Source organism: Coptis chinensis, chromosome 9, assembly GCF_015680905.1.
Source record: "Coptis chinensis isolate HL-2020 chromosome 9, ASM1568090v1, whole genome shotgun sequence".
Taxonomy (NCBI): Eukaryota; Viridiplantae; Streptophyta; class Magnoliopsida; order Ranunculales; family Ranunculaceae; genus Coptis; species Coptis chinensis.
Genome location: NC_141464.1, coordinates 52,574,869 through 52,598,802, shown reverse-complemented (window position 1 = coordinate 52,598,802; position 23,934 = coordinate 52,574,869). Strand labels below are relative to the sequence as shown.

The following is a 23,934-nucleotide window of genomic DNA, read 5'->3' as shown; positions in this document are numbered from 1 at the left end:
CTCGATCATCTATCTCCATCTCCCATCCAATTAACTAATTAGAAGCTTGAACTACTATAGCGCCCTAATTTTTTGAGACAATTGAATATTCAGATAAAGGAGCTCGATCCAAATATTCAACAATCCAATAAACCAAGGCGTGGCGGGTTTGACTTACGAGTCAAACTAGAACTAAAATATAAAACAACCTCTTTGAACAACTGCGTTTGTATGGGTGCATTATTCATGACCGAGGTTAGTAGTGACAATGGGACCCGGATGTGGTATAGTATGGGGACGAGGTTGCATGGGATCGATTAGCGGTATCCTAAGCTTTGGAATTCTTTGCGAGGCGTGGAGAGAGAAGCGGAATCATAAGCTGCAAGATAACTTCCGCGATCGTGGAGAGAGAGGGACAATGGATGAGAGAAGATTGATGAACCGGATGATGAGAGGAGAGGTTAGAAAGGGAGAAAGAGATATAAAAAGATGGAGGAGGAGAAAAGAAAGGAGGAAAAAAAGAAAAAATACGGAGAGAGAGAAAGAGGAGAGAAAGAGTAAAAGGAGAGGAGACAAGTGATCTTATAGGTTGTAATAATAGTGTATACATTTTGGCTTTATGCGTGGGGGACCGAAGAGAAAAATGGCTACTTGTAGAAAAAGGGAGTAGGGAGACCTAAGAAAGCAATGGTTAGAAACGGTAGGGGAAGCAGAGAGAACGAAGCGGAAAGGGTGGGAGAAGAAGGGTAGGAGAGGAAGAAGTCTCTACAATCTGGCCCGGGCGCTACGGACTTCTCGGGGAGGAGATAGTTAGATTCTGGTGAGAATGACCAATTAAGGAAAAGAGAGAGATTACACATGGTGAAGCGGTCGCGGAATGATCATCGGAGCAGTGAAGTGGAGTGGAGAATAGGGAATACCGCCACAGGGGAATTTGAACAAAGCGTGGGTATCACATTAGAGGTAATACATGCGATGATTGAGAAAGATAGGGAGATGAACCGCGCGTGCAGAAAAAGGCTAACCAGATTGGCGGTGGCAAGCCTCAACAAAAAACTGGCAGATTCAATATGGAATTAGGAAGTGCATAAAAGGTTAGCCCGACCAAGATTTGAGAGGTATGATGGAAAGGGAGACCTAACGGATCACTTGCACCATTTTCGCAACAGATGCCATTATTGCGGGAGAATAAATATGATGGGCTTTCTGCATGATGTTTTCCCTTGATCCTAAAGGGGAGCCTCCGATTGGTATTCTGAGGTTGGCTTACGGAGCATCAAAAGGTTTGAAGAACTGGAGGCGATTGTTGATCACTTCATACACGAGAAAAGAAGGGTGGTTGACATCGCGGCTCATTCAACATAAAACAAAGGTCCGCTGGAGTCATTGAGAGAGTTTAATGTAGGTTCAAAGGAGGAGACATTGCGGGTGGAAAATTTGGAGGAACATACCGTGTCATAGCCTTCCAAAGATGGCTTGAGGGTAGGAACTAAAGTTCATGAGTCGGTTTCCAAAATCAAAATCACTTCTTTGCATGCTCTGTATCCAAAGGTAGAAAAATACATACGCTACGAGGACATAATGCATAGAAATAGGAAGGAACAGAAGAGATCGGGGAAAATAAAGTCGCGAGGCCGTCGACCCGAGATGTCGACAAAGGGAAAAAGAGTAAAATAGAGGAAAAGAGAAAGGAGCATCTGAGGAGGAGGGCGAGGTCCGGATAGGGCGGAGAACCGTGGCGAAGGATATTCGGGGAGAGGAACCCGTCACGGGGAAATCGAAGCGGACTCGCTCAGCAGGCCCTTAGAGGAAATCTTGCCCCTTGATTAAGGGCGTGGAAAGTATTTTGAGGTCCCAAAATATACCAATGGAGATAGAAGGAAACCATTTTTATGCGTATCATAAAATCGGGGAATCACGCCCGAATGAGTGTTATACATTGAAATGGTTGGTGGAAAGAATTATAGAAAGGGGATGCTCGGGGAGTTTGTGCAGAGGTTCACTAGGAAGAGAGGGTGCCGACTCCGGCTAGAATTTTAGGTACCATCAATGTCATCTTTAGTGGAGAAACCACGGGAAGAAATGCACGGAGAAAAGATGAGAAAGACAAATGAGTTTACAACAAGTAAATGCAGTGTAAAGCATACCGCGATTAATTTCTGAGCAATTGGGTGAGGAAAGCATAAGGTTCACCCAAAAAAGACTTAGAGTCATTGATTTCCATTATGAGGATCGTTGGTAATTACTATAGCAATGGGCAATTATCGGTAAAGAGTATTGATAGGCTGGCGGCGATTCGGTGGACTTGTTATTTAAAGGGGGTGATGGAGGAGATGAATATCGGAAAAATGGAGTTAAAGCACCTCGAACTAATGCGTATGGGTTCAATGGCGACATGTGAGCCACGGGGAATTGATGCTACCGATTACATTTGGTCCGATAATGGTATTCACCAGGTTTATGGTGGTGGATTCAAGTTCTCAATATAATGCCATTCTAGGGAGAAAATGGATCCACGAAATGAAGGCCATCCACCGACATTTTATCAAAGAGATCCGCTTCCTACTAATGGGGGGACATACGAAATAAAGGGGGACCAAGTAGCGGTATGAGAATATCCATCAAGTTACTATAAAAGGTATGGTCCATGGAACAAAGGGAGGGTAGATCAAGCGAACCGGGATCAACATAGCAATTACAAGGGGCGTGAGGAAGCTCGAGCCTCATTTGGGGCGAAAGCGTTAGATGAGTTAGAGGTAGTGAACCTTGGGGTGGGAGATGAGGAAAAGTTTACATCGGTTGGAGCTGACTTGATGGAGGAATGGAAGGGTAAGTTGGTGCAGTTTTGACGGACAATACCGATATATTTGCATGGGTAATCGAGGATATCACGGGCTTAGACCCAGTATGCTTGTCATCGATGCGCATATAAATAAAGATGCTAAGCGGTCGATGAGAAAATGAGAAGCATAAGACCAAAATCTGTTGAAGAATTTTGGGATAATAAGGAAGTGGAGTTCTGAGCGGTTGTCTAATGTGGTCATAATCTTGAAAAACGGCAATGTTAGAATGTGTGTTTACTTCCGCGGACCTCAATAAGGAATGCGAAAGATTGTTACCCTATGCCCGAGTGGATGAGTTAGTTGATATAGCCGGCGGGATACAAGGTGTTTTCCTTCATGGATGCATCGATGAGATACAATCAGTCCGCGATGTTCCGGACGGTCGGGGAAAACCACCTTTGTGGTGGAAGGTGGTACCTATTGTTACACCGGGATGCCTCGCGGATAATGTAGTCATATGTCTCGAGAAGCACTTCTTCAAAGTTAAAAGGCGTCGCAAGCGAATAATTACTCTGGTCGTCTTCGTATTTCGCTCCCTTTCGCGAGATGATGTTGTATCCGCCACACACCACAACGTCACTAACCTCAATGACATCATAGCATGTGGGATCGTTTACGTAAGCGGGATGAAATCTTATTACCGCTCTTAGCGTCGTCATCCATGAGTTCTCACAAAATGGTGTTGTATCCGTCACACCACAACGTAACACCGCGCCAACAACATAGTTGCATATGGGATCGCTTCGTGGTTGTGATTAGATTGTTCACAATAGTTACCCACGAAGTTCAAGGCGATACATCTGGACTTTTGCAATGGTTACTTTTCGCGAATCTCAACAAAATATATCGATTCATATTTGTCCGTTGCCGCTTCATAGTGCCGAATAGTAGATACCATATTCTTTGTTAGCAAGACTCTTTATATCGGCTGACCGAGGCATTCTTGCATCGAAAATTGCATTGGCTTTGTTTCATACGCCGGACATCTTAAGCTTATTTCGGGGAAGGCATAGTCGAAGTTTATACTCAATATCCGTTCTTGTGAAGTTTTTGCAATATCTACTTAATTGAGTCGTAGAGATGGAAAAGTTACCTTAGCACTTACAACATTATCTCCCGGACACTTTCGTACAATTAAGCGAGACAAACTTTGATTTTGCTAACGTGATTTTCTTATTGATGATATTCCTACGTCGAGGCATTACCGATGAGGGAAAGCGCAATCCTTAGTGACATTACCTCGAGGCGATGACTGAAATATTTATCGGATATATCTGGCGCTTGTTAGATTTACAACGATAGTTCGCATAATGAGTCCGCCCCGGTCTTGTTTTTTGTCATCTTGAAGTCAATGAAAACATAATTGCGAGGTCTCACGCGTTTGAGTTTTAACGCTTCTTACATTATATGGCCGAGTACTCAGCGTCTATTTGCTATATACGCATTAACTCTTCGGGCCAGACTAAATTATGATTAATTATTCTAAATTAGTTAAGCCACTTTGAATGATAATATGTGGCTCATGAATGATAGAATGGAGTTTATTTGGACTTAGTTCGCGGAATTGCATGAAATTTTATATCTATCAAGATTATGCAATTATCCGGCGTTATGATGTAAAGGCATCGATTCTATCGCATACTTACTCGTGGAAAAATTAAAGTCGCTATCAGAAACGACATACTTGGATTAACCACTTATCTTTGTCGGATGATTCAACGAGCTTTGAATCGATAATATCTCGGTATCTACCGGCGTGACGATCATCATGCAAAACCGATGCTTTCGGGAATTCGGGGGTGAAGTCTCGCCACATAGCAATGACCCAATGGTATTGGTGGCCATACATGCTAAAGGATGTTAAGCGTTTGTCCGGTAGTATTGCCTTGTCAAACACATGATATATGATATGGGTCAACTTCAGCGATGAAGCGTCATCCAATCCATAAACCTTGGTCATTTCGCGAAATGGGGCCTTGACATTTTGGTTTATTTCAGACATCTCGATAGTGTTCATTTCTTGCTCGCCGCAACAAATTATTTTACTAAGTGAGCGGACAAAATTAACAAGTTGAGCGAAAAACGGACAAAAATTTGTTAGTCCGTTTCGGTTCAATTGTTTTTTACGTTATTATCTTTGCACTTTTCAAGATTTGGTGATCAATAAAGTCTTTCTTTTCACTTGAGTTATAATGGTATAATTATGTTTCCATCGCAACATTATTATCGCTATTTACATAATCGGGAAATTACCGCGTTTAGCCGTCGGTCTAAGTTGAATTATTTTTACGCTTCGCTTAGTTTGTTACTATCGCTCATTCACACAAAATCGACGGTTTACATTTATTCGTCGATCTGGACGCCGCATTACGCCGCAGTTTAGTTATTATAATCGCTCGACAAAATCGGTGAAATTACCACGTTTAATTTAGATGGGTCTAAGTTGAGCAGCTTTTACGCTCGCTTTATTCGTTATAATCGCTCAGGTAAACAAAATCTGGCAAATTACCACGTTTAATTTCGTGGGTCTAAGTTGAACGCTTTACGCTTTTAGTAGTTACTATCGCTACAACAAAATCCTGGAAATTACCACGTTTAATTTAATCGGTCTAAGATTGAACGCTTTGACGCCGGCTTAGTCGTTTACTATCGCTACAACAAAATCCGCGAAATTACAACGTTTAATTTTAGCCAATCTGGTTGAACTTTTTACGCCGCAAGTCGTTACTATCGCCCGAACAAAATCGCCGAAATTACCGCGTTTAATTTCGGTCTAATTTTGAATGTGAATGCTGTTACATTCAAGCTTAGCAGTTATTATCCTACGACAAAATCTGACAAACTTACCACATTTAATTTTCGATGGGTCCTAAATTAAACGATTTTATTTCAAGCTTAGTCGGTTACTTCTGTAGCTATGTCAACATCCGATGAAGTTACCCGTTTGCGTTTAAATGGGTTAAGGCGTCGAACATTTTTTCGTTCAATCTAATTTTGCAAGCTTAAAATTAGTATGGGGGCGCGTTTCATTCTATTTTGAGTCATATATATAATTCAACAACATTGTCCATTTTCCACGGGTATGTTATCGACATCCACAATGATATTCAATTGCCCAATACATACTTTATTTTATTAAAAGCAATTTTTAGCTCTATGATATTACAAGCGCACAATCACATGATCATTGGTTTGGGCAAATCCAACGGTTCCTTACAAACTTTTCGTGATATACAACTTCATTGACAAATCTTTGTAATTTATCTTTCTCGTTCTAGTTCATCTCCCGTTTCTATTTAAGTCTTGTTAATTGTCTTACAGGCGATTCACAATGTGCCATTGCCGCGTGATCTTGGCCGAGCGGCTCATTTAAATCGTCATTAAACTTGTTATTTTCTTTGCCTCTTTTTGGCAAAAGACGTTTAAGTTCGATCTTTGGTCGCCACAGTGACTTTAATTCTATCACATCGCTTTTAAGTGTTTGTGTTCTTCCATTATCTCTGGGCTTTCCCAAAGTCTTCGTACTATCTCTACCGACTTCTTGGTCCGGCTCGGTTTAAGTTTTGTTTTAGATGCTAATTCTCACGTTGTTCCCTTAACGCTTTTGTTTGCCTCTTCCAATTTTCGATTGAGTATCTTCATTTTCTATTTCTTCTATGGCATTGACTTCATTCCGGAGCGATACTTTTCTTTAACTTTTCATGAAATTTGGCCCATACTACCGCGTTTTAACTGTGGCAAAAAATATCTTATTTCATCAATCTTTTTGATTTAAACACAAGGTTGCAATAACGATAAAAAATACTATCATACCGGTTCATCTTATCGAAAATCATTGACCTTTGCTCATTCTCCAATGTTCTCCGTGATTCGGTCGGTTTGATATTTTCGAGCCTCTCCATTGGTGTGGTCCTGGCGACACCTTCGCCCGATCTTCCGACCTTGAGCGTCTTTGCTTCATCTACCTAATTTCATCGGTTTAGTGTTGGACATAAATTTCTTTACCGTCCCCAACCTGATAGTAAAAGGCGGCGGTGCGTTAACCGATTCATTGGTTTTCCTCCATGAGTAGTATTACCCCTTACGGTGCGCCGGTGGTGGTTGGATTCTTTGCTCCCGCATTTTGTTTTGCCGTTTGTTTTCTTTCACCGACTTTGTGTTCTTCGCTGCACTATCTTTTGTAAGTATCACTTGTTTGGATTCTTTTCCCGCCATTCTTTTCTGTATATACCAAACCGAGCGAGATATTACATCTCACCACAATTTTACATATCTATGTTTTCTGTGCATACCTTTTCCTCTTTATGTTGAGAATGTATTATATTTCGTGCGGGATGTTTTGTGCATTGCCGTCCCTTGAGGGCATCATACATTGTAATGTTGGTTATCTCTCTTGGTATCCGTTAAGCCCGTTTTCTTGTGGAACATCTTCTTTTGTACAATTAAGCTATTTGTGTTTGGCGGCAAGCTCAAAGACTAGTTCTCTCACCGTGTTAATTCCGTTCCATCTTCTTTTTTCACTATCGCTTATCACGGCGCCAAATATTGCATTTATGAGAATCTTATTCTTTCTTCAGCCATTTCACTATGTGTCTCCTTGGACCCTATCGGGGTTGTTGTTCGTTACCCCATGAATTAATGAATCAACAATATCATCAAAGTAGCCCTCGGACTACCAATCTTTCGTTGATTTAACATTCATGAAAGAAGAAACGAAGGTTGTTCTCCACTTCCCTTTGTCCAATTCTAATGCGATGAAGTGCTTTTCGCGTTTTCGTTAGACACAAAATAACTTCGTGTTAGTCAGCGGTTTTTCGTAGTACAATTTTCAATACTTATGTTTTGGCTTACCTCGAGAAATTTGTTCGGCACTTTAAAATCGGCTTTGATTCCACTTCCCTCATAAGACATAAATCTATCCCATCGATTGTATACTTTTGGGAACCCTTTAAAAGTTCTACGTTTGAATCCTTGAATTCAACTTCAAATTTTATGTACCCTTTCGTCGATTATGGCTTCGATTCGTATCAACACGAAGATTTTTTGAGCCCCAAACCTTCCGTTAAATTCATTTTGTAAACGGTGCACTCTCGTAAAGATTAACGAGCGATATTGGTAGTTGTCCCGATTGCAATTTGTCACCACTCAATAATTGTCGCAATTTCTTTGCTCAACGGAATTGCACTCCTACAATTTAATTGCGGTGTAAGCCATTACTACTTCATCTTCTTCGACTTTCGTTTCAAATTTCGTACACTTCATCCATCTCAAATTTCTCGAAAGTACTAATATTTTCGTATTTCCATGGCGACCATCAACGCGGTTTCCGGTAATCCGCTGTATCGTCACCTTCTTTTCCACCTCACCAAGTCTGCGATCGTCATCGTTTTTTTCTTCGAGTATTTTTTCGCCCAGATATAGTGCGGTAGTTTCTACCTAAAAAAAACGGGTCGATTGCTCAAAACCGGATTTATTAACTCCATTGAACCGGTCGGTTTTAAGGCAAAATAGGACGGTGCCCTCTTTTCACGGCCGCGCACCGTATCTTGTTTGGTTGTAACATGTTTCAAGCATTTCTGGCCATCTATGGCCACCTCACCATCTTCTCCAACCGATCTGAGAGGGTCTACAAACAAACCAAAGTTAATATGTTTTTTGTCGCCACCAATGTTGACCGCTTACAAGCCAAGGTAAGGTCGTTTTCTCTATGGGCAAAGGCGGCTAGATTCTTTTTCGCATGGTCATGGCGATGGAAACGACCCACAAAAATCAGCACCGCCATGCATTTTTTCCCACCTGGTTTTCCTCAGGTCATGAGAGACATCTCCCTCTATACCACGAGCTCCCCCATCTAGGCAGGGTTGAATCTTGGGGCCGGGGTGTTTGGTGATATCTCCTACTCCCGCAGCTTGATGAGTGAGATGTTGGGGAGTAACGCTTGTTGCACCCTCTTGCTGGTTCTGCGAGACAACGTAGCTAGGGGAACGGATTGCTATGGCGAATGAAGGTCAAACTAGGGTTTCCCCACTTTCAAGGCGGGACATCTAGAGCCCCCAAGTGTGAGTCATCAAGAGCCTACTGATGCACAAAAGCGAGATATATGAGAAGAGGCGATGGTGAGAGAACATTACATGATTGAGAGCCGAACATAGCGTTCTAGAGCGGTAAAGACTACGGAAGAGGGACGAGCTTTCTCGACTTCAAAACTTTTCTTGCCCACGCCCTGTTGGATGGCGTAATGGTTTTTCTTGAATTGGGATATATGGGCGCAACACTTATATAGGTTTTGGCGGATTTTCCAGTGCTAGTGAGATTCTTCTCCAACTCAATTTCATCTCTACTCTCAATTCTTATCTCATCCGAAATATTTGAGTCCAATTAGTATTTAACTTCCTTTTATTACTATTATTACTATACTACCCCTACGTTTTAATTTCAAGCGGTCTATTCCTAGTATAAGCTATCCGGCTGCACGCGTCGTCATAATCAACTTTATTATTGTTTGTTGATGCGTTGAGTGCATTTTTCGACCATCTTTTATTTAATTACGTTCCGTATATGTTAGTTTGACATTTTTTCGTTCCAGATAATTCGATTTTTTGACGGTCGGTTTTCTATCATTTCCTTTCGCCGCGACACCGTTATACATTCACATTTCATTTGGCTTCTCTTCTTTGCCATTTGCCATTTGTGTTTTCACATGACAAAGGCCACCTGTATTTCGACCCCACCCTCGGCAAACGTCTATTACTAGGGTCTATTTTATTCATTTAATCCATGTGGCTAATGCCTAATTTGCAATACCATGGATCAATGTGTAGGGTCCATTAACTCATGTGTCTAAAATTTGAACCTTAGCCACATGGCTTTGCACTAATGTGCATTGATTTATGTCTAGATTCATTTCTTATCAAAGAGATAATTATCGATTGAAAGTTATAGTCTATCACAATTGCACAAGCTACAAAGATTACTTGAAATTCAAGGACTCTACTCTACCTATATAAATACTAAACTATTTTTCATTACTTCGTTCTTGAGACTTGATCCCATTGATCATTTGGGTGCGTGGGCAACCGCAAGGTATGATCTCATTCATTCCCCGATCACCATCATTTTTCTAATTACTTTTCTCGTTCTTCGTCTTTTTATCAACACTTGATGTTTTGATCATATCTGGTCGAAAACAATACACAAGATGAGTTTGATGTTGTTTCGACTTCATATTATCAAGCTCAATTCATCCAACAAAATGGATGGTTTAGAGCCAATTGAGGATAACTTTCCATCTTAGTCTATATGTTTGGAACCCCTTTCTATTTAGGTTTGGACTCTGCTTTCTTTTCCCCCTTAACTTACACATTTTATTTCCACTAGAACAACTGAAATCAACTTGAAACCCGGCTCTAAGAATATATGTATATACCGAGAATCTTAGCATTTGTTTATTGTTGCGGTGAATGCTCAACAAGGGATGACAATTCTTGCACAAATGAATGACCAGATTATTAGCATAATCAATTAGATTACTATTTTAATTTGTACAAGCTGGAACACGTAGATTTGAAAGGTTATTTTCTTATTGTACTTGAAATAATTTGAAATATTAGTCTACAATGGTATTTCATGCTTGGTAGATGTCAATTAACTATTTTCTTTCTTGTTAGTTGCCCTATGTTTTACTTTTAAGTTGGATGTGGAATGTTCAAAATTGAACAAGATGGAAAATGGGCTTAAAATCTATTTTGCAGGTTGTTAATTAGGTGGTGTTTTGATTATTGAATTAAATGAGGTTTAATTTCATTTATTTAAAAAAAAATATATACTATATACCACGGTTTTGCAAGAACAGTGGTATAAGAAAACTATATAAGCCACGGTTTGCATCAGAAATAGCACATCATACAGACTATTAACCACGGTTTTTGATAATATAATACCACGGTTTGTTCTGAAATCGTGGTAAATAACCGTGGTAAATAAGGGGCACTTAATACCACGGTTTTGCTAAAAGTATTTGTCACCCCAACTGATACCACGGTTTAGAAATAGTGGTTTTTGCCACATTATATAACAGTGGTTAATGAGCTTTTCTATAGTAGTGTATAGTATGTAGGTTCTACCACTCCTGTACAGTTCTTTTATTTCGTTTCTTTCCTTAATTCAATTTACACTTACTATGCAAAAAAAAAAGGTTAGTTTAATGCATTTGCAATTTCTGATTTTCAATTCCGTTATTTATTTTTTTATGTTAGTTCAATGCAGTTGCATCTAGTTTCCGATTTACCATTATTTATTTTTTGAGGTTAGTTCAATGTATTTGCATCCAATTTCTAATTTCCTATTAATTGTTTTCGGTCGATTCAATGCATTTGCATCAATTTTCATTTCAGTTAATTATTCTTTCAGATTATTTTAATGCATTTGCATCCAGTTTATTATTCGATAAGGTTGCATTTGCATTTAGTTTCCGATTTCCCGTTAATTATTATTTGAGGTTAGTTCAATGAATTTGCATCCAGTTTTCGATTTTCCGTTAATTATTTATTGAGGTTAGTTCAATGCATTTGCATCCAGTTTATTTTTTGAGATTAGTTCAATGCAGTTGCATCCAATTTCCAATTTCTCATTAATTATTATTTAAAATTAGTTCTACGCATTTGCATAATGTTCCCAATTTATAGTTAATTTTTCTTTTATGTTAGTTCAATGCAGTTGCATCCAATTTCCGATTCCCATTAATCATTGAGGGTTAGTTCAATGCATTTCCAACCAGTTTTCGATTTCCCAACAATTATATTTTTATATTAATTCGATGTATTTGCATCCAAGTTTTGATTACCCGTTAATTATTCTTTGATATTAGTTTAATGCAGTTGTATCCATAGTCCGATTTATCATTAATTACTTTTTAAGATTAGTTTAATGTTTACATTTGCATCAAGTTTCTGATTTTCTGTTAAATATTATTTGAGGTTAGTTCGATGCATTTGCATCTAGTTTTCGGTTTCCCATTAATTGTTATTTGAGTTTAGTTTTCATGTAGTATTATATATATTTTAAAATATTTGTCATTATTGGTTTTTGTATTATTTTTTATTTTTATTTTTACATGTGAGCTTGTATTAGAATGAATGCAAAAATTTTCTATTATATGTTTTGTGATGTTATTTTTGTATAATTTAATTTTCCATTATAATTTTTTTTTTTTTGTATAAATATCCTAATGATTTTGAGTTTGTTTAAGTGTCAAGATAAAAATGGGGAGGGTTCTAGGGACATATTTTATCTTGATATAACAAGCTCAAAATCAGATAGGACATTTATAAGTTTTGGATTAAGCTAATTTTTTGAAAATATAATCTCATAACTATTCTAAATATTATCACAAATAATAAAAAGAAATCAAAAATTTCTAAACTTGCCAAATATAGTATAAAAAATGGTGAAAATGAACGGTCTACAATTAGCCAAATTTTGTAAATTGTTAACTATATTTGGCAAATTTGAATTTTTTTGATTATTTGTGACAATGTTTAGAATAGTTAAGAGATCATATCTACAAAAAATTAGCCTAATCCAAAACTTATAAATATCCTAATGATTTTGAGTAGCCATATTGTAAATGAATTCAAGCAAAATTGTGGATTTTAAAGTTGAATGAAGTGCTGAATTTTTGTAGATAGGATCCACCCACTATGGAGAACATGTTCACAAAAATTCAGCTCATTCAAAGGAGTCTAACCTTAGAACATGCTCACAAAAGTTTTGGACGGTTAGATAAAAAGTTAAAAAAGGAACACTAATTATTATAAAATTGGAAATTATATTATAGTGTTGATTTTTTTTTTATAAATTCATAAATTTAATTGGAATATGTTGTAATTACTTAGAATATGTCGTAATTACTGTGGTTTTTGAAATCTTTAACGATTAATAAATGTCTAAATCCCAAAGTGAATGATGCATTAAATCTATCCAACTTTATTTGTTTATGCCCATATAGACATATAGTGCATACAATACAATTTTATTTGTTGTCCGCTTAATTAGCATTTACTTATTTTATGATTAGTTGACTTTTTTTTTTTTTCTTTTTTGTCCCAGGTACATAATGCGGTTGACAAATGTAGAAAGTAAATGTTAAATAACTCAATTCATTTTTCCTTCGTTATTTCATCATTTCTTTTTAAAAAAGAAACTTTGTTATGTTAAATTTCACCTAAGATTAGTGTGGAAACTATTGTTTTTAACAATTTAGCTTTTTGTCTCCTATTTTTTCATAATTAGTAGTGTTTGAGGAAAAGTTGAAAAATCTGTGACACTCTAGATGGGATTGTTTCTTTCTTTATATCATATTTTTTTTTTCATAATTAGTAATAGAGTTTAGAAAAAACTGGAGTCTCTCTGAGTGCTCCAATTGTCTGATTTTTTCATATTAGTCTCATACTTTTTCGTAATTAGGGCAAAAAGTTTTATAAATATTGGAGACTCTGTAAATGCTCAAAAAATAGAGCCAAGAGGGTACAGCTATAATATATATCTAAAGACTTTATCAGTTGATCCTCATTCATTAGAGAGAAAAGTATTACTGAACAAATGAAGTTTTTATTATTGTCTCTAAACATAAGTAATCTATGTTGCGCAGCACTTCAAAAATGGAAGTTTCCATATTTTAACTGAAAATGTCGTGTCTCTGGAGTGTCCTTGATGTGTTCTTAGCCGTACCCATGCAACACAGGAAGTCACCTAATGAATTGGGATATTTCGCCATTGGGATTTGGTATTGCTATAATGCTATTAAATGGGGAGATAGGATGAAACGAAAATTTCAACTCAACAATTTCAATAATAATCTTAAAATCTAGTTATTTCCCGATTATTTCAATCCATTGTCGGAATTCATTTATATTTTAAACCACCAGTACTTCGTTCCTTGAAGACAAAAAAATAAACTTTCACAATTTCACTCTACATCAAGAGCAAAAAAAAAACATTAATCGAACTCTCTATGCAAAATTGCAAATTAGTGTAGTGTAAAAATTGTAATATGATCGTTATTTGAGTATACCTGGTATTTTAAACCTTGACATTATTGTCCGAAACTTTCAACACTAATTCCTGAAATAAAAAACAATTTACGATATTTCACCATATATTTGTTCCATTGCTCGAAATTTAATTTCCTTTTAAAACGCCAACCGATCCCCATTCAGAGGGAGGAAAAAAAAAAGTTTGACTTGAGAAAAGAGAGGTAAAAAAATGAAGTTTTCAGACTCCCCCATAATCGAACTACCAATCCACAGGAAACTCCTTCAAATCGAGCAAGACAATCATTCAATGCACGTAGGCACATCAGTCTGGCCATGTTCACTAGTCCTAGTTAAATTCATCGAACGTTGGTCAACAACAACAGCACACGCCGCCACTTCACCCTACACCCACCTCCTCAATTTTACAAACAAAAAGGGTATCGAATTGGGCTCGGGTTGTGGGCCTGCAGGTATGGGCTTATATTTACTAGGCCTAGAAAACATAATCCTAACAGACATTGCACCAGTAATGCCCGCACTAAAGCGCAACCTTAAAAAAAACAAACTAGTTCTAGGCAAAACCTTAAAATCAACTCAACTATATTGGAACAACGTTAATCAGATTAATGCATTACACCCACCTTTTGATTTTGTTATTGCTGCTGATGTTGTTTACATTGAGGAAATTGTTGGCCCACTTGTTTCGACTATGGAAATGCTTGTTTCGGAAGATGGTGTTGTTTTGTTAGGATATCAGGTAAGGTCCCCTGAAGCTGATAGGTTGTTTTGGGAATTGGTTGGGAATGTTTTTGTTGTTGAGAAGATTCCTCACGAGCATTTGCATTTGGAGTATGCGTATGAGGAGACTGATGTTTTTGTTTTAAGAAAGAAGAAGAAGTAGACGGGGTGGAATTCGTTGTTCAGGTGATTGTGTTTTGCGTGTTTTTACTGGTTTTAGGATTTTGTTGTTTATTAGACTGAGCATTTATAGTTACACTGTAATGTATGCCGAGGTTGGTTTAATTTATATAATTATATGCAATGTCTATTATTACTTTGGCTATGTGCAATGTGAAATTTGGAATGTAACTCTTGCTGTGGAATGTGGTTAGCTGGAATTCACTTCTGTTGTGCTTATAGTATAGGAAATGGAATGAAACTTAGCACAATAGGGCCTAAGACATTAGCATATATCAAGGAGTTATCTAGAAAGTGTGGAAGAGGGGGTACCCTGAGGTACAAATGTTGGAGTTCCTGATAGTGTTTGTGAATCTTGAAAGAGAGCTTAGGATCTTGATTGCAGGTGGGTACTAGAAAGTTACTTCTTTAGAATTTCTGGCTTTCAAACTAGTATATTCAATTTCCTCGCCCAGGAGATTGAAATTGAGCAGGTGCACCTCGCATTTAACTTTTAGACACAAAATCCTCCATCAGTTTTCCCTTCAAACTTTTGTCCATCTCCATTCTCTATGTGCTTGGGTTTATCTAGAATCAGGAGTTGTATATACCCTTGGAGGCTTGGATATTCTTAACCTTCAATAAGATAGTATAGTATATTTCTTGAAGTCAATAGTGTGTGAGAGCAAAAAGCTTAGGGTAGTACATGATATCTCCCCTACTTAGATACCAGTGATTAACAGGGATACACCTAAATTAAAAATGTTGGAGCTCTTGATGGTGTTTGGGTATCTTGAAAGAGAGTTTGGGATCTTGACTGAAGGTGGGCACTATAAACTTCGTCTTGAGAGTTTTAGGTTTTGAAATTAGTAGATTAAATCTCCTCAGTCCTCATCAGGAGATTCATATTGAATAGGTTCAGAGGCACCTCGAGCTTAATTTTTTAGACACGAAATTCTCCATTAGTGATTTCTTATAAACATTTCTCTGCCCATCTCTATCCTTGGGTTTATGCAGAAGTATGAAAAAAAGGAGTTCCGTTTTTTCCTTAGATACTCTTAATGTTTCTTAAGGTAGAACTCTATTGTTGAAGTTTTTAGTGTCTGAGAGTCAAGCAGCTTAAGGATATGCTTACTTCTTCAAGTTTTCCTTGTGTTATAGCACAGTAACATTTGAGTTCATAGTGTTCAGTTAGTTGGACACTCTAAACTGAACCATGCGTAAAACACTTCTTTGACTAATCCAAACAGATATGAGACACACTACTAAGAACATGTTAAGTAGTTGGACACTTTAAACTCCCAAGTCCTAACTCACAGACCATGCAAAGTTAGGGGTTCCTTAATGCTTTGGGCTGTGCCCTATTGTGAAGTGGACACTTGCTATTTTGAGTATTTTCTTGCTGTCTTCTGTTTTAGCCTTTTAAGGCAATATGAGAATTTTTGATGAAGGAGGGTTTTATTAATAAAAATCTAGCATATTTGGTCAGAAAAGAAGACAAGGTCAATAATTTGCCTAAACAAGCAGACTTAGTATGACATTGCTAGCTTTAGATCCTACTCAAGTGATCAAACCAAGAGTAGGGGGTGGTTGTGGAATAAGTGGCCGAGTGGGGAATCAGGGGCGGCTCCAAAGCAGGGCGAACAGGCACTCTAGTACAAAGGCTTTGAAATAGTTATTGAACCTGCTTGGATGTCGGTTCAATTCCTGCTATGCCTCATCCTAGTAGGCGTTTGTGCCATTGGGCCAGCTAACCTTTTAAGGATTCTTTCCTGTTCCATCTCTTGTAGTTGCATATCCCAATGTGGCCTGCCGTTAAAGGGGGTGCGTGGAGTGTCAGAATGTACAAGTAATGCAAGAGAACTTCATTTTTAAAATTTTCCCATTTTCATTAACTTGTTAAATAACTAGCATTATAATGTGACTGACTACACTCTGTTTTCTCACAATGACTGATTCATTTTCTAAAACTTTGGACACCTATTTTTCAAGCAAGCTTTATGGGCTTTTTGTTATTGGGTTATAAGCTTTTGAGTCAAAATATAGTGGCAGAACTGTAGTTGACCGAAGAGGATAAATGATCTGAGGCACACAACATCCCAAGTCCCAACTACCCATCCCGTCATTTACAAGCACGATACTAAAATAAAGTAACCCGCGAAATAAAATAGTGTTAGTTAGTCAGTTAGTTACAGGTGAAAGAACGCAAAAAATGATGTTATCCGCTGCCACTCTACCTACATATTCGCCGCGGCATAGTAGTAAACAAAAGCCTACTTTACCTCCTTGTCACGTCATCCTTCATTTCTAGCTACAATGCCTTTACAAAGAAGAAGAAGTTGTTCGAGTCTCATTAAATGTTCTTCTTCGCAGTCTTATGAAGAAAATAAGGAAGTGGAAAAGAGACGACCAGACTTGGCAACTTTATTAAGAAGATTCTGGAAAGTGGCAGCTCCTTATTGGTCTTCTACTGATCAAACTCAAGCTAGGCTCCGTCTTGCTGCTCTTTTCACTCTTACTTTAGCTACTACTGGAATAAGTGTCGGCTTTAGTTTCCTCGGTCGCGATTTCTACAATGCCCTTGCCAGTTAGTATTATCATTATATTCTTATTAATTGTTTTTTTTATTTTTTAAAGTTTATTTATTTGTTTTGTTTTGGTAGATAAGGATCAAGAACAGTTTTCGAAGCAGCTATTGTATTACTTGGGGGCATTTGCTGGTGGTATTCCGGTGAGCACATTGCTCCATTTCCCTTTTAGGTATTGTATTTCCTTCTTTTTAACTCCCCCCTAAATGCCCACCCATATTATCATAGCATCCCTACTGCTGCAATTATTTATTTGTTACTTTTGTAGATAAAGTTTTACTAATTACTTTTTGCCAATCATTAATCTTTCTAATAAATAAGAGTAAATAGGTTATTAGGCCTTCTTTCTTTTCTAGTTGTGTGTGCATAAATCAAGACGGTCTGGATCAAGGGTAGGTCGAGCAGAATATCTATCTGTTATAGCGGGATCAGAGACCAGTAGACCTTGCTAAGATGGACACTAGGACTCACACAGTCCGGGAGTGGATTTCCTGGGACGGTTAGAAGCGACTTTGAGTCCAGCACGCATACCTATCTAGATCTGAGATAGATCGAAGAGGGTATTCAGTGTAGAAGATCTTGGTCCCTCTAGCGCTGGCCATGCGACAGTAGATTAGAGAGGCAAGAAACCGTAAAGACAGTAGGTCTATATAAGGAAGTAAGGAACATTCTTCACACTTATGAACTATGAAACAAGGACTTGATTCCACTTGTACGGATACGTAGGCAGCCACCTTTAGTGGGTCAGCTCATCTATCAAACCAATCCCTTCTAGTCTTCTCATTACTCATCTTCCATATAACTAGCTCCTCCCATCACAGCAAAATCCTTGTGAACAAGTCCCCAAAAACTTGGTCTCACACTAGTGGTCCGTCATCCTATGCTCATCTTGAGTATGCTCTCACCTCCTTCTGGTTTATAATATATTTTCTCTCACTATTAATAAATAGAAAAATAAACATAATGACATTGCCAATTTGCCATTAGCCTTCAAGCTACCCTTAGGAATTTCTTTCCGGGTGACATTGAAGAGAAAAACATAAGTATCATTTAGTTCAATCCTAAAAAGCACGTCTACTACTTATATGCTATTTGTAACATGTTGTATCCATAAACATCCAAAAGCATGTCCAAGTACCAAAGGCACCAAGTCATCCGCGGTTGATGGTCAAATTTTATAGTCTGTCTAGTTGATACAGTGTGTTTTCTGTCAAATGGAGGACCATTTCCTAGCTATTGTCCCAGTAGTGCCTTCTTTTCGTTCTCTCTAAAATTCAAGAAGACAGAGAAGCTCACAAGCTTAGGCTATTAGATTGGCAATACTAGCAATAAAGAATATGCCAACTAACAATTAAAATCATAAATCACTTTTTAGCTTGGTTGTTTACAATATATATGTAATCCAACTTTTCTCTCCCCTCTCCCCTCCTGAAGCGTCTGGTTGTCTTTTGAAATGTTTATAGAGTGTATTATGAGTAGAGTTTAATGATTTTTTTTTTCCGATAATAAATAGAGTTTAATGAATGTATTTGTTGTTTGAATTACACCAGGTTTCAATAGGACTCCTTTTAATCTCTGTCAGGATTTATTATTTATGTTAATTTTAATGTTTCCACGTGCAGTTTTTCGTTTTGAGAGATTATGCAAGAGAAACACTTGCTTTAAGATGGCGTTCTTGGATGACGAGCTACTACATAGAACGCTACCTTAAGAATCAGACATTTTACACGATCCAATCACAATCAATGATCGATAATCCAGACCAGCGGATTGTTGACGATCTAAGTTCCTTTACTGGAACAGCGCTATCATTTTCTTTGACATTCTTCAATGCTGCCATAGACTTGATATCTTTTAGTAACATCCTCTATGGAATCTATCCTCCGCTATTTGGTGTACTTCTTGCGTACTCTATTGGTGGAACAGCTATTAGTGTATATCTTGGAAGGGTAATCTCGCTATTCTCTGGAACCCAAATTTAAATCTATAGTGAAGCCATTGTTGGCAAAATCATTATATTCCAAATTAACAAAAGAAAATTCCCTCTATTTTCAGGGTTTAGTAACATTGAATTTCTTGCAAGAGAAGAAAGAAGCAGATTTTCGTTACGGTCTCGTACGTGTTGAGAAAATGCTGAATCAATTGCCTTTTATGGTGGGGAAGAAAATGAGATGCAGCTTCTGTTGCAGCGTTTCAAAAGTGCTTTTGAAAACCTAAGTGTATGGAGGTCCCCTTTTTCTTGTTAAGTAATTCTATTGTTTGTGATTTTGTTGCTGCACATCATCCCTTTTGCCGAGTTTGGATAAATCTATAATATTCTGTGATGCAGGACACTCTAGTAATTATTCTGACATAATAAGACTAAATGTTGGAATAGTGTGCATTGCTTATGTTGTTGGGTTTTTTTTTTTTGGTAACAAGACTTTTCCTTAAGGAAGATTTGTATGACACCTCCTCCATTCAGTGATATATGGAAATGCTATACATAGCCATGGACCACGGTTTGCTATTAGAAATGTTTATGCTCAATGGTTTGTTGTTAGACACTGTGTTCTTTGTGTCTAAACATGCGAATAGACATGTGGTTTCATCTCAAACATTTCATGCTCTTATCAGACATTACGAATGACATGTGTTACAGACATCTTCCGAAATGGCTGCAACATGATATATGTTCTTAAAAAAATTGATATATGTTCTTAAAACTGCCATTTTTTTCCTTTTTAGAATCTTATTTTAGTTTACTGTTATCTGCAGCAACTGTTGATTTCTTCCCGAAATTTGGAGTTCTTCACCAATGGCTATCGGTACCTGATTCAGATACTTCCTGCTGCTGTTGTTGCTCCTATGTATTTCTCTGGAAAAATTGAATTTGGGGTCATAAATCAATCGGTTTCAGCATTTAATCATATTCTGGGGGATTTTTCCCTCATAGTTTACCAATTTCAGGCAATAAGTGCCTTTTCAGCTGTTATTGATCGACTAGGTAATATATTCTTCTTTCTTATATTACTATGTAACATGGACACGCCATATTTCAAAGATAATCCGTGTCGGACACATATGGTATGTGATTTACCTCCATTTTTTATATTTTACCGTGTCAGACACTTTGTGTCCGTGTCAGATACAGACATCCATGTCAATGTAACTTAGTTATATTATATGTTTTTTATACTAAATACTTAATAAGGTGAAACCAATACCAACTCCAATTCTGTTGATCTTGAGTGAATGAACTGTTCTATGTCACAAAGAAGAGGTCTCCGTTCTTTAGAGAAACATATTTGCTATAAACGATCTGACAATTAGTAGCACATTTTCTCGGATGCACGGTCAACGTGAACTAGATGATTATATTTCATAGTGTTGTTAATATGATCTATAGCTTCTCATGATGTCTACGAGTTCAGTATTTATTAAGCTCCATCTTCTCGAAATACAGGTGAATTTGATGACCTACTGGATGACAGCTCTCAACAGCAGACTGAAGCATCAGAAAAAATTTCTGTTGTATATAGCAGTGTGCAGAGTTCCTCTTACCTTCAATCAAATGGATCTCTTCTTCTGGAAAAGTGTCATAAGTTGCTAAACATTGAGAATTTGACACTGCAAACGCCGAAAAGTCGAAGTACTCTAATAAAGGATTTATCCTTGGAGATCAACAAGAAGGATAACTTACTGGTCAGTAAGCTTCCCATCTCTTCTTCATATTGCCATTTGCTGCAAAGGTATTAATAAAGTTACGGTTCTAACAGGTCATGGGTCCCAGTGGGAGTGGGAAGACTTCGTTGTTAAGAGCTATGGCTGGTCTTTGGAATACAGGGGGAGGGACAATTACTTTCTATATGAGAGATGTTGAAGATCAACAACTGCCCATTTCTTCAGACAGACCTCAAGAAGTATCTTCTGAAAACAGAAGAGCTAAGGGAATATTTTTCCTCCCTCAAAGACCATATATGGTCTTGGGAACACTTCGGCAGCAATTGCTTTATCCTACATGGAGTGAGGGCTCACTTCCCATTGCGAAAGTACCAAACTTCCTGGTATGCATCTTTCTGTATATATTCCTAAATAGTACCATTCCAAAATCTGTTTTGAGCTAATGCTGACAACCAACGGTCATACCCACTCCCAGATTCCCTGTCTATCTTATCTCAGCAACCAAGCTCGGAAAATGCGGCTATAGGGCTAAAGAAGCCCAAAGACGAAGATCTTATCCAGGTTCTAGTTGATGTCCGTCTGGATTATATTCTATATCGTTTTAATGGCCTTGATTCTACAAATGAGTGGTCCAGCGTTCTTTCCCTTGGTGAGCAACAACGCCTTGCATTTGCACGTTTGTTGCTTGAAGCCAAAATTGGTTTTATTGGATGAATCCACCAGTGCTTTAGATGAAACCAATGAGGTATGTAGTGATATCGTTTTTGTCATCTGCTTGTGTTTGAACAATAGCTGAGGGTGTTATCTGCTCTTTTATTTGAAAAAAAAAAAAAAAAAGGAACTTGTAGTTTACCGTGTAGCATACTCATTGTACACTTACATGTCCATTTTAGTTTGAGTTGTTAATCACTAATTTGTTGAAATATTGTAACAAACTTAGTTTTCTTTCTTAATTCTCTTGAAATTCATACAGCTCAGCAAACCCTAAATGATAGGGTATAGTTCTTTACCTTTAGCAAGTGGGAATAGGATTCTCTAGCACAAACAAAAAGGATTAAAAATTAGGAGTAGGAGTATTTGTGACTTTTCAGCGGTTGATATGGTTGAGATACTAATTTCACCCTTCTGGCAATGATTAGGGACCTTAGGGTGAGGGGGTTGAAGAGTAGCACAGTGTATTAGTTTTTCTGAAATTCATACTTACAAAAAGTAAACTGTGGTTTCAGCACAAATATAATCGTCTTAGAATTGGGTTTATCAAGGAGAAAATTGATTATGGTCCAAAATAAAGGGTATCATGGGATTGTTGGATTTGCTTGTTGAGGACAACTTTTGCAGTTGAACTGAAACAGTCCAAGTTTGTTGCCGATGACCAGTTTTCTAATATCGCCAACTTATTTTCCCTAAATGTGACATGTTAGTATGTTACTTGAGGGGGGAAATAAAAAGGAGAGGAAAAAAGTCAGTCATATGCACTTTTGACTTTACAATGGTAAAAGTATTTAACTGGTTTGCTGTTCTTTATTTTGCAATTAGTTTGATGTACCTTTATGTATGTCTTCCGTTTTATTTCATCCCTAGTTCCTGTGCATCCTTTCCTTCATGTCCTTGATGTTTCATCTCATTCCTGTGTTCAGCATGTTCCCTGAGTGCACCGACCCTTTTGTAAATGTGACAAACACTATGAGATGAGATGTGACCATCTGGACATCTAAGATCTAAAACGAGCTGGTTCTAATTGTCATCACAGCTTTAAGATACAATAATATCTTGAATATTTTGATTGGTCAGATCAGCATCCTTTAGATTCATGGATCAATATGTTCTCATTTCGAATTTTCTTTCCATATAGCTTATGTCAACTGATACCTAGAGATGAAATTAAAGAATATGTAAAGTTACAGATTAATCCCTACTGTTTACATATATGGAAGTTTTTATTTTGTAGATTGCTAATGCTACAAATGGAAGGAAAAATACAGGGTTGAAAATAAGATTGTGTGTTCTTTACTTAGGATAAAAGAATTAATAGAAATGTAAACTAGATGATTCTATCTTCTTATTGTTGAACTTCTGGTTTCAGGCCCATCTATACAAGCAGATTGAGGCAGCAGGGATAACATATGTCAGTGTTGGCCATCGAAGAACCCTTGAGAAATACCACAGGAAGAAGTTACATATATCCAAAATGGATGACGATAGTAGTCAACAGAATTGGCTTCTCAAAGACATTAATCAAAATGTAACCGACAAGTCTGTGAAATCAACCTTATAGCTTTTGGAACAGCTGGGATCTCTAGATATAGAAATATCTTATGGCTGTTTTCCTGGAGTCATAAAGTGGCTGGCATCTGTAACTTTGAAAAGTTCGAGCACGAAGCAGCATTATGTTGATTGCTCAAATGGGTTCCATTTCTTGCCTCATTACTGCTTCCGGACCAATGTGACTGATTTCTCAATACTATGGAAGACAAACCCCGCTTCTCACACTTCATATGTTACTGTTTATTTTATTTGGTGTATCTATAGAATTACACTATTTTGAGAATCGCTGTAGTAACTAGCTTTTGATTATTTGCTTATTCAAATTTTTGTATCTGTCGTATAGAGTTGTCGCCTATTTCGTATAGAGTTTCTATGTCTCGTTCTAGTGTAATTTGTTGGACCTTTGTGGATAGACGCTTGAACTTGATAAAAACTGGCTCTGGCTAAGCTCAACTTCGTCGTTTGAGGTAACATCATCGAAAATGCAGTAGTCTGGAACGATTTTGGAGTGATTCAGTTCTATGGTTGTGTGGCCCTAGTAATTCAGTCCCAGACAAAATTCAGACCCATTTTTGTTTTACAATTTTTTCCTCGGCATTTTAGCCATTAGCTTGAAGGGTATATAGTTCATCATCGTAATACACTTTGATTCTATACTTACAGGAC

At 37.5% G+C, this 23,934-nt stretch overlaps 2 protein-coding genes across 2 annotated transcripts; both read left to right on the top strand.

Annotated features, from left to right (window-relative positions):
* The first annotated feature begins 14,033 nt into the window (after window positions 1-14,033).
* On the top strand, window positions 14,034-17,263 carry LOC147476638 (uncharacterized). The gene is made up of 2 exons (XM_086584188.1): window positions 14,034-14,779; window positions 17,126-17,263. The coding sequence occupies exon 1, from the start codon at window positions 14,085-14,087 to the stop codon at window positions 14,754-14,756; it is 672 nt and encodes a 223-aa protein (XP_086440314.1). The 5' UTR covers window positions 14,034-14,084; the 3' UTR covers window positions 14,757-14,779; window positions 17,126-17,263.
* On the top strand, window positions 17,029-23,601 carry LOC147476637 (ABC transporter D family member 2, chloroplastic-like). The gene is given in 10 exon segments (XM_086584187.1): window positions 17,029-17,339; window positions 17,416-17,483; window positions 18,963-19,289; window positions 19,396-19,462; window positions 19,465-19,559; window positions 20,098-20,326; window positions 20,786-21,024; window positions 21,099-21,386; window positions 21,479-21,748; window positions 23,087-23,601. Coding segments are annotated over 9 exon segments (1,635 nt in total). The 5' UTR covers window positions 17,029-17,068; the 3' UTR covers window positions 21,530-21,748; window positions 23,087-23,601.
* The last annotated feature ends 333 nt before the right edge of the window (window positions 23,602-23,934 follow it).

Coding starts and splice junctions, on each gene's coding strand:
- LOC147476638 (XM_086584188.1), top strand. CDS start 14,085: ATGAAGTTTTCAGACTCCCCCATAATCGAACTACCAATCCACAGGAAA.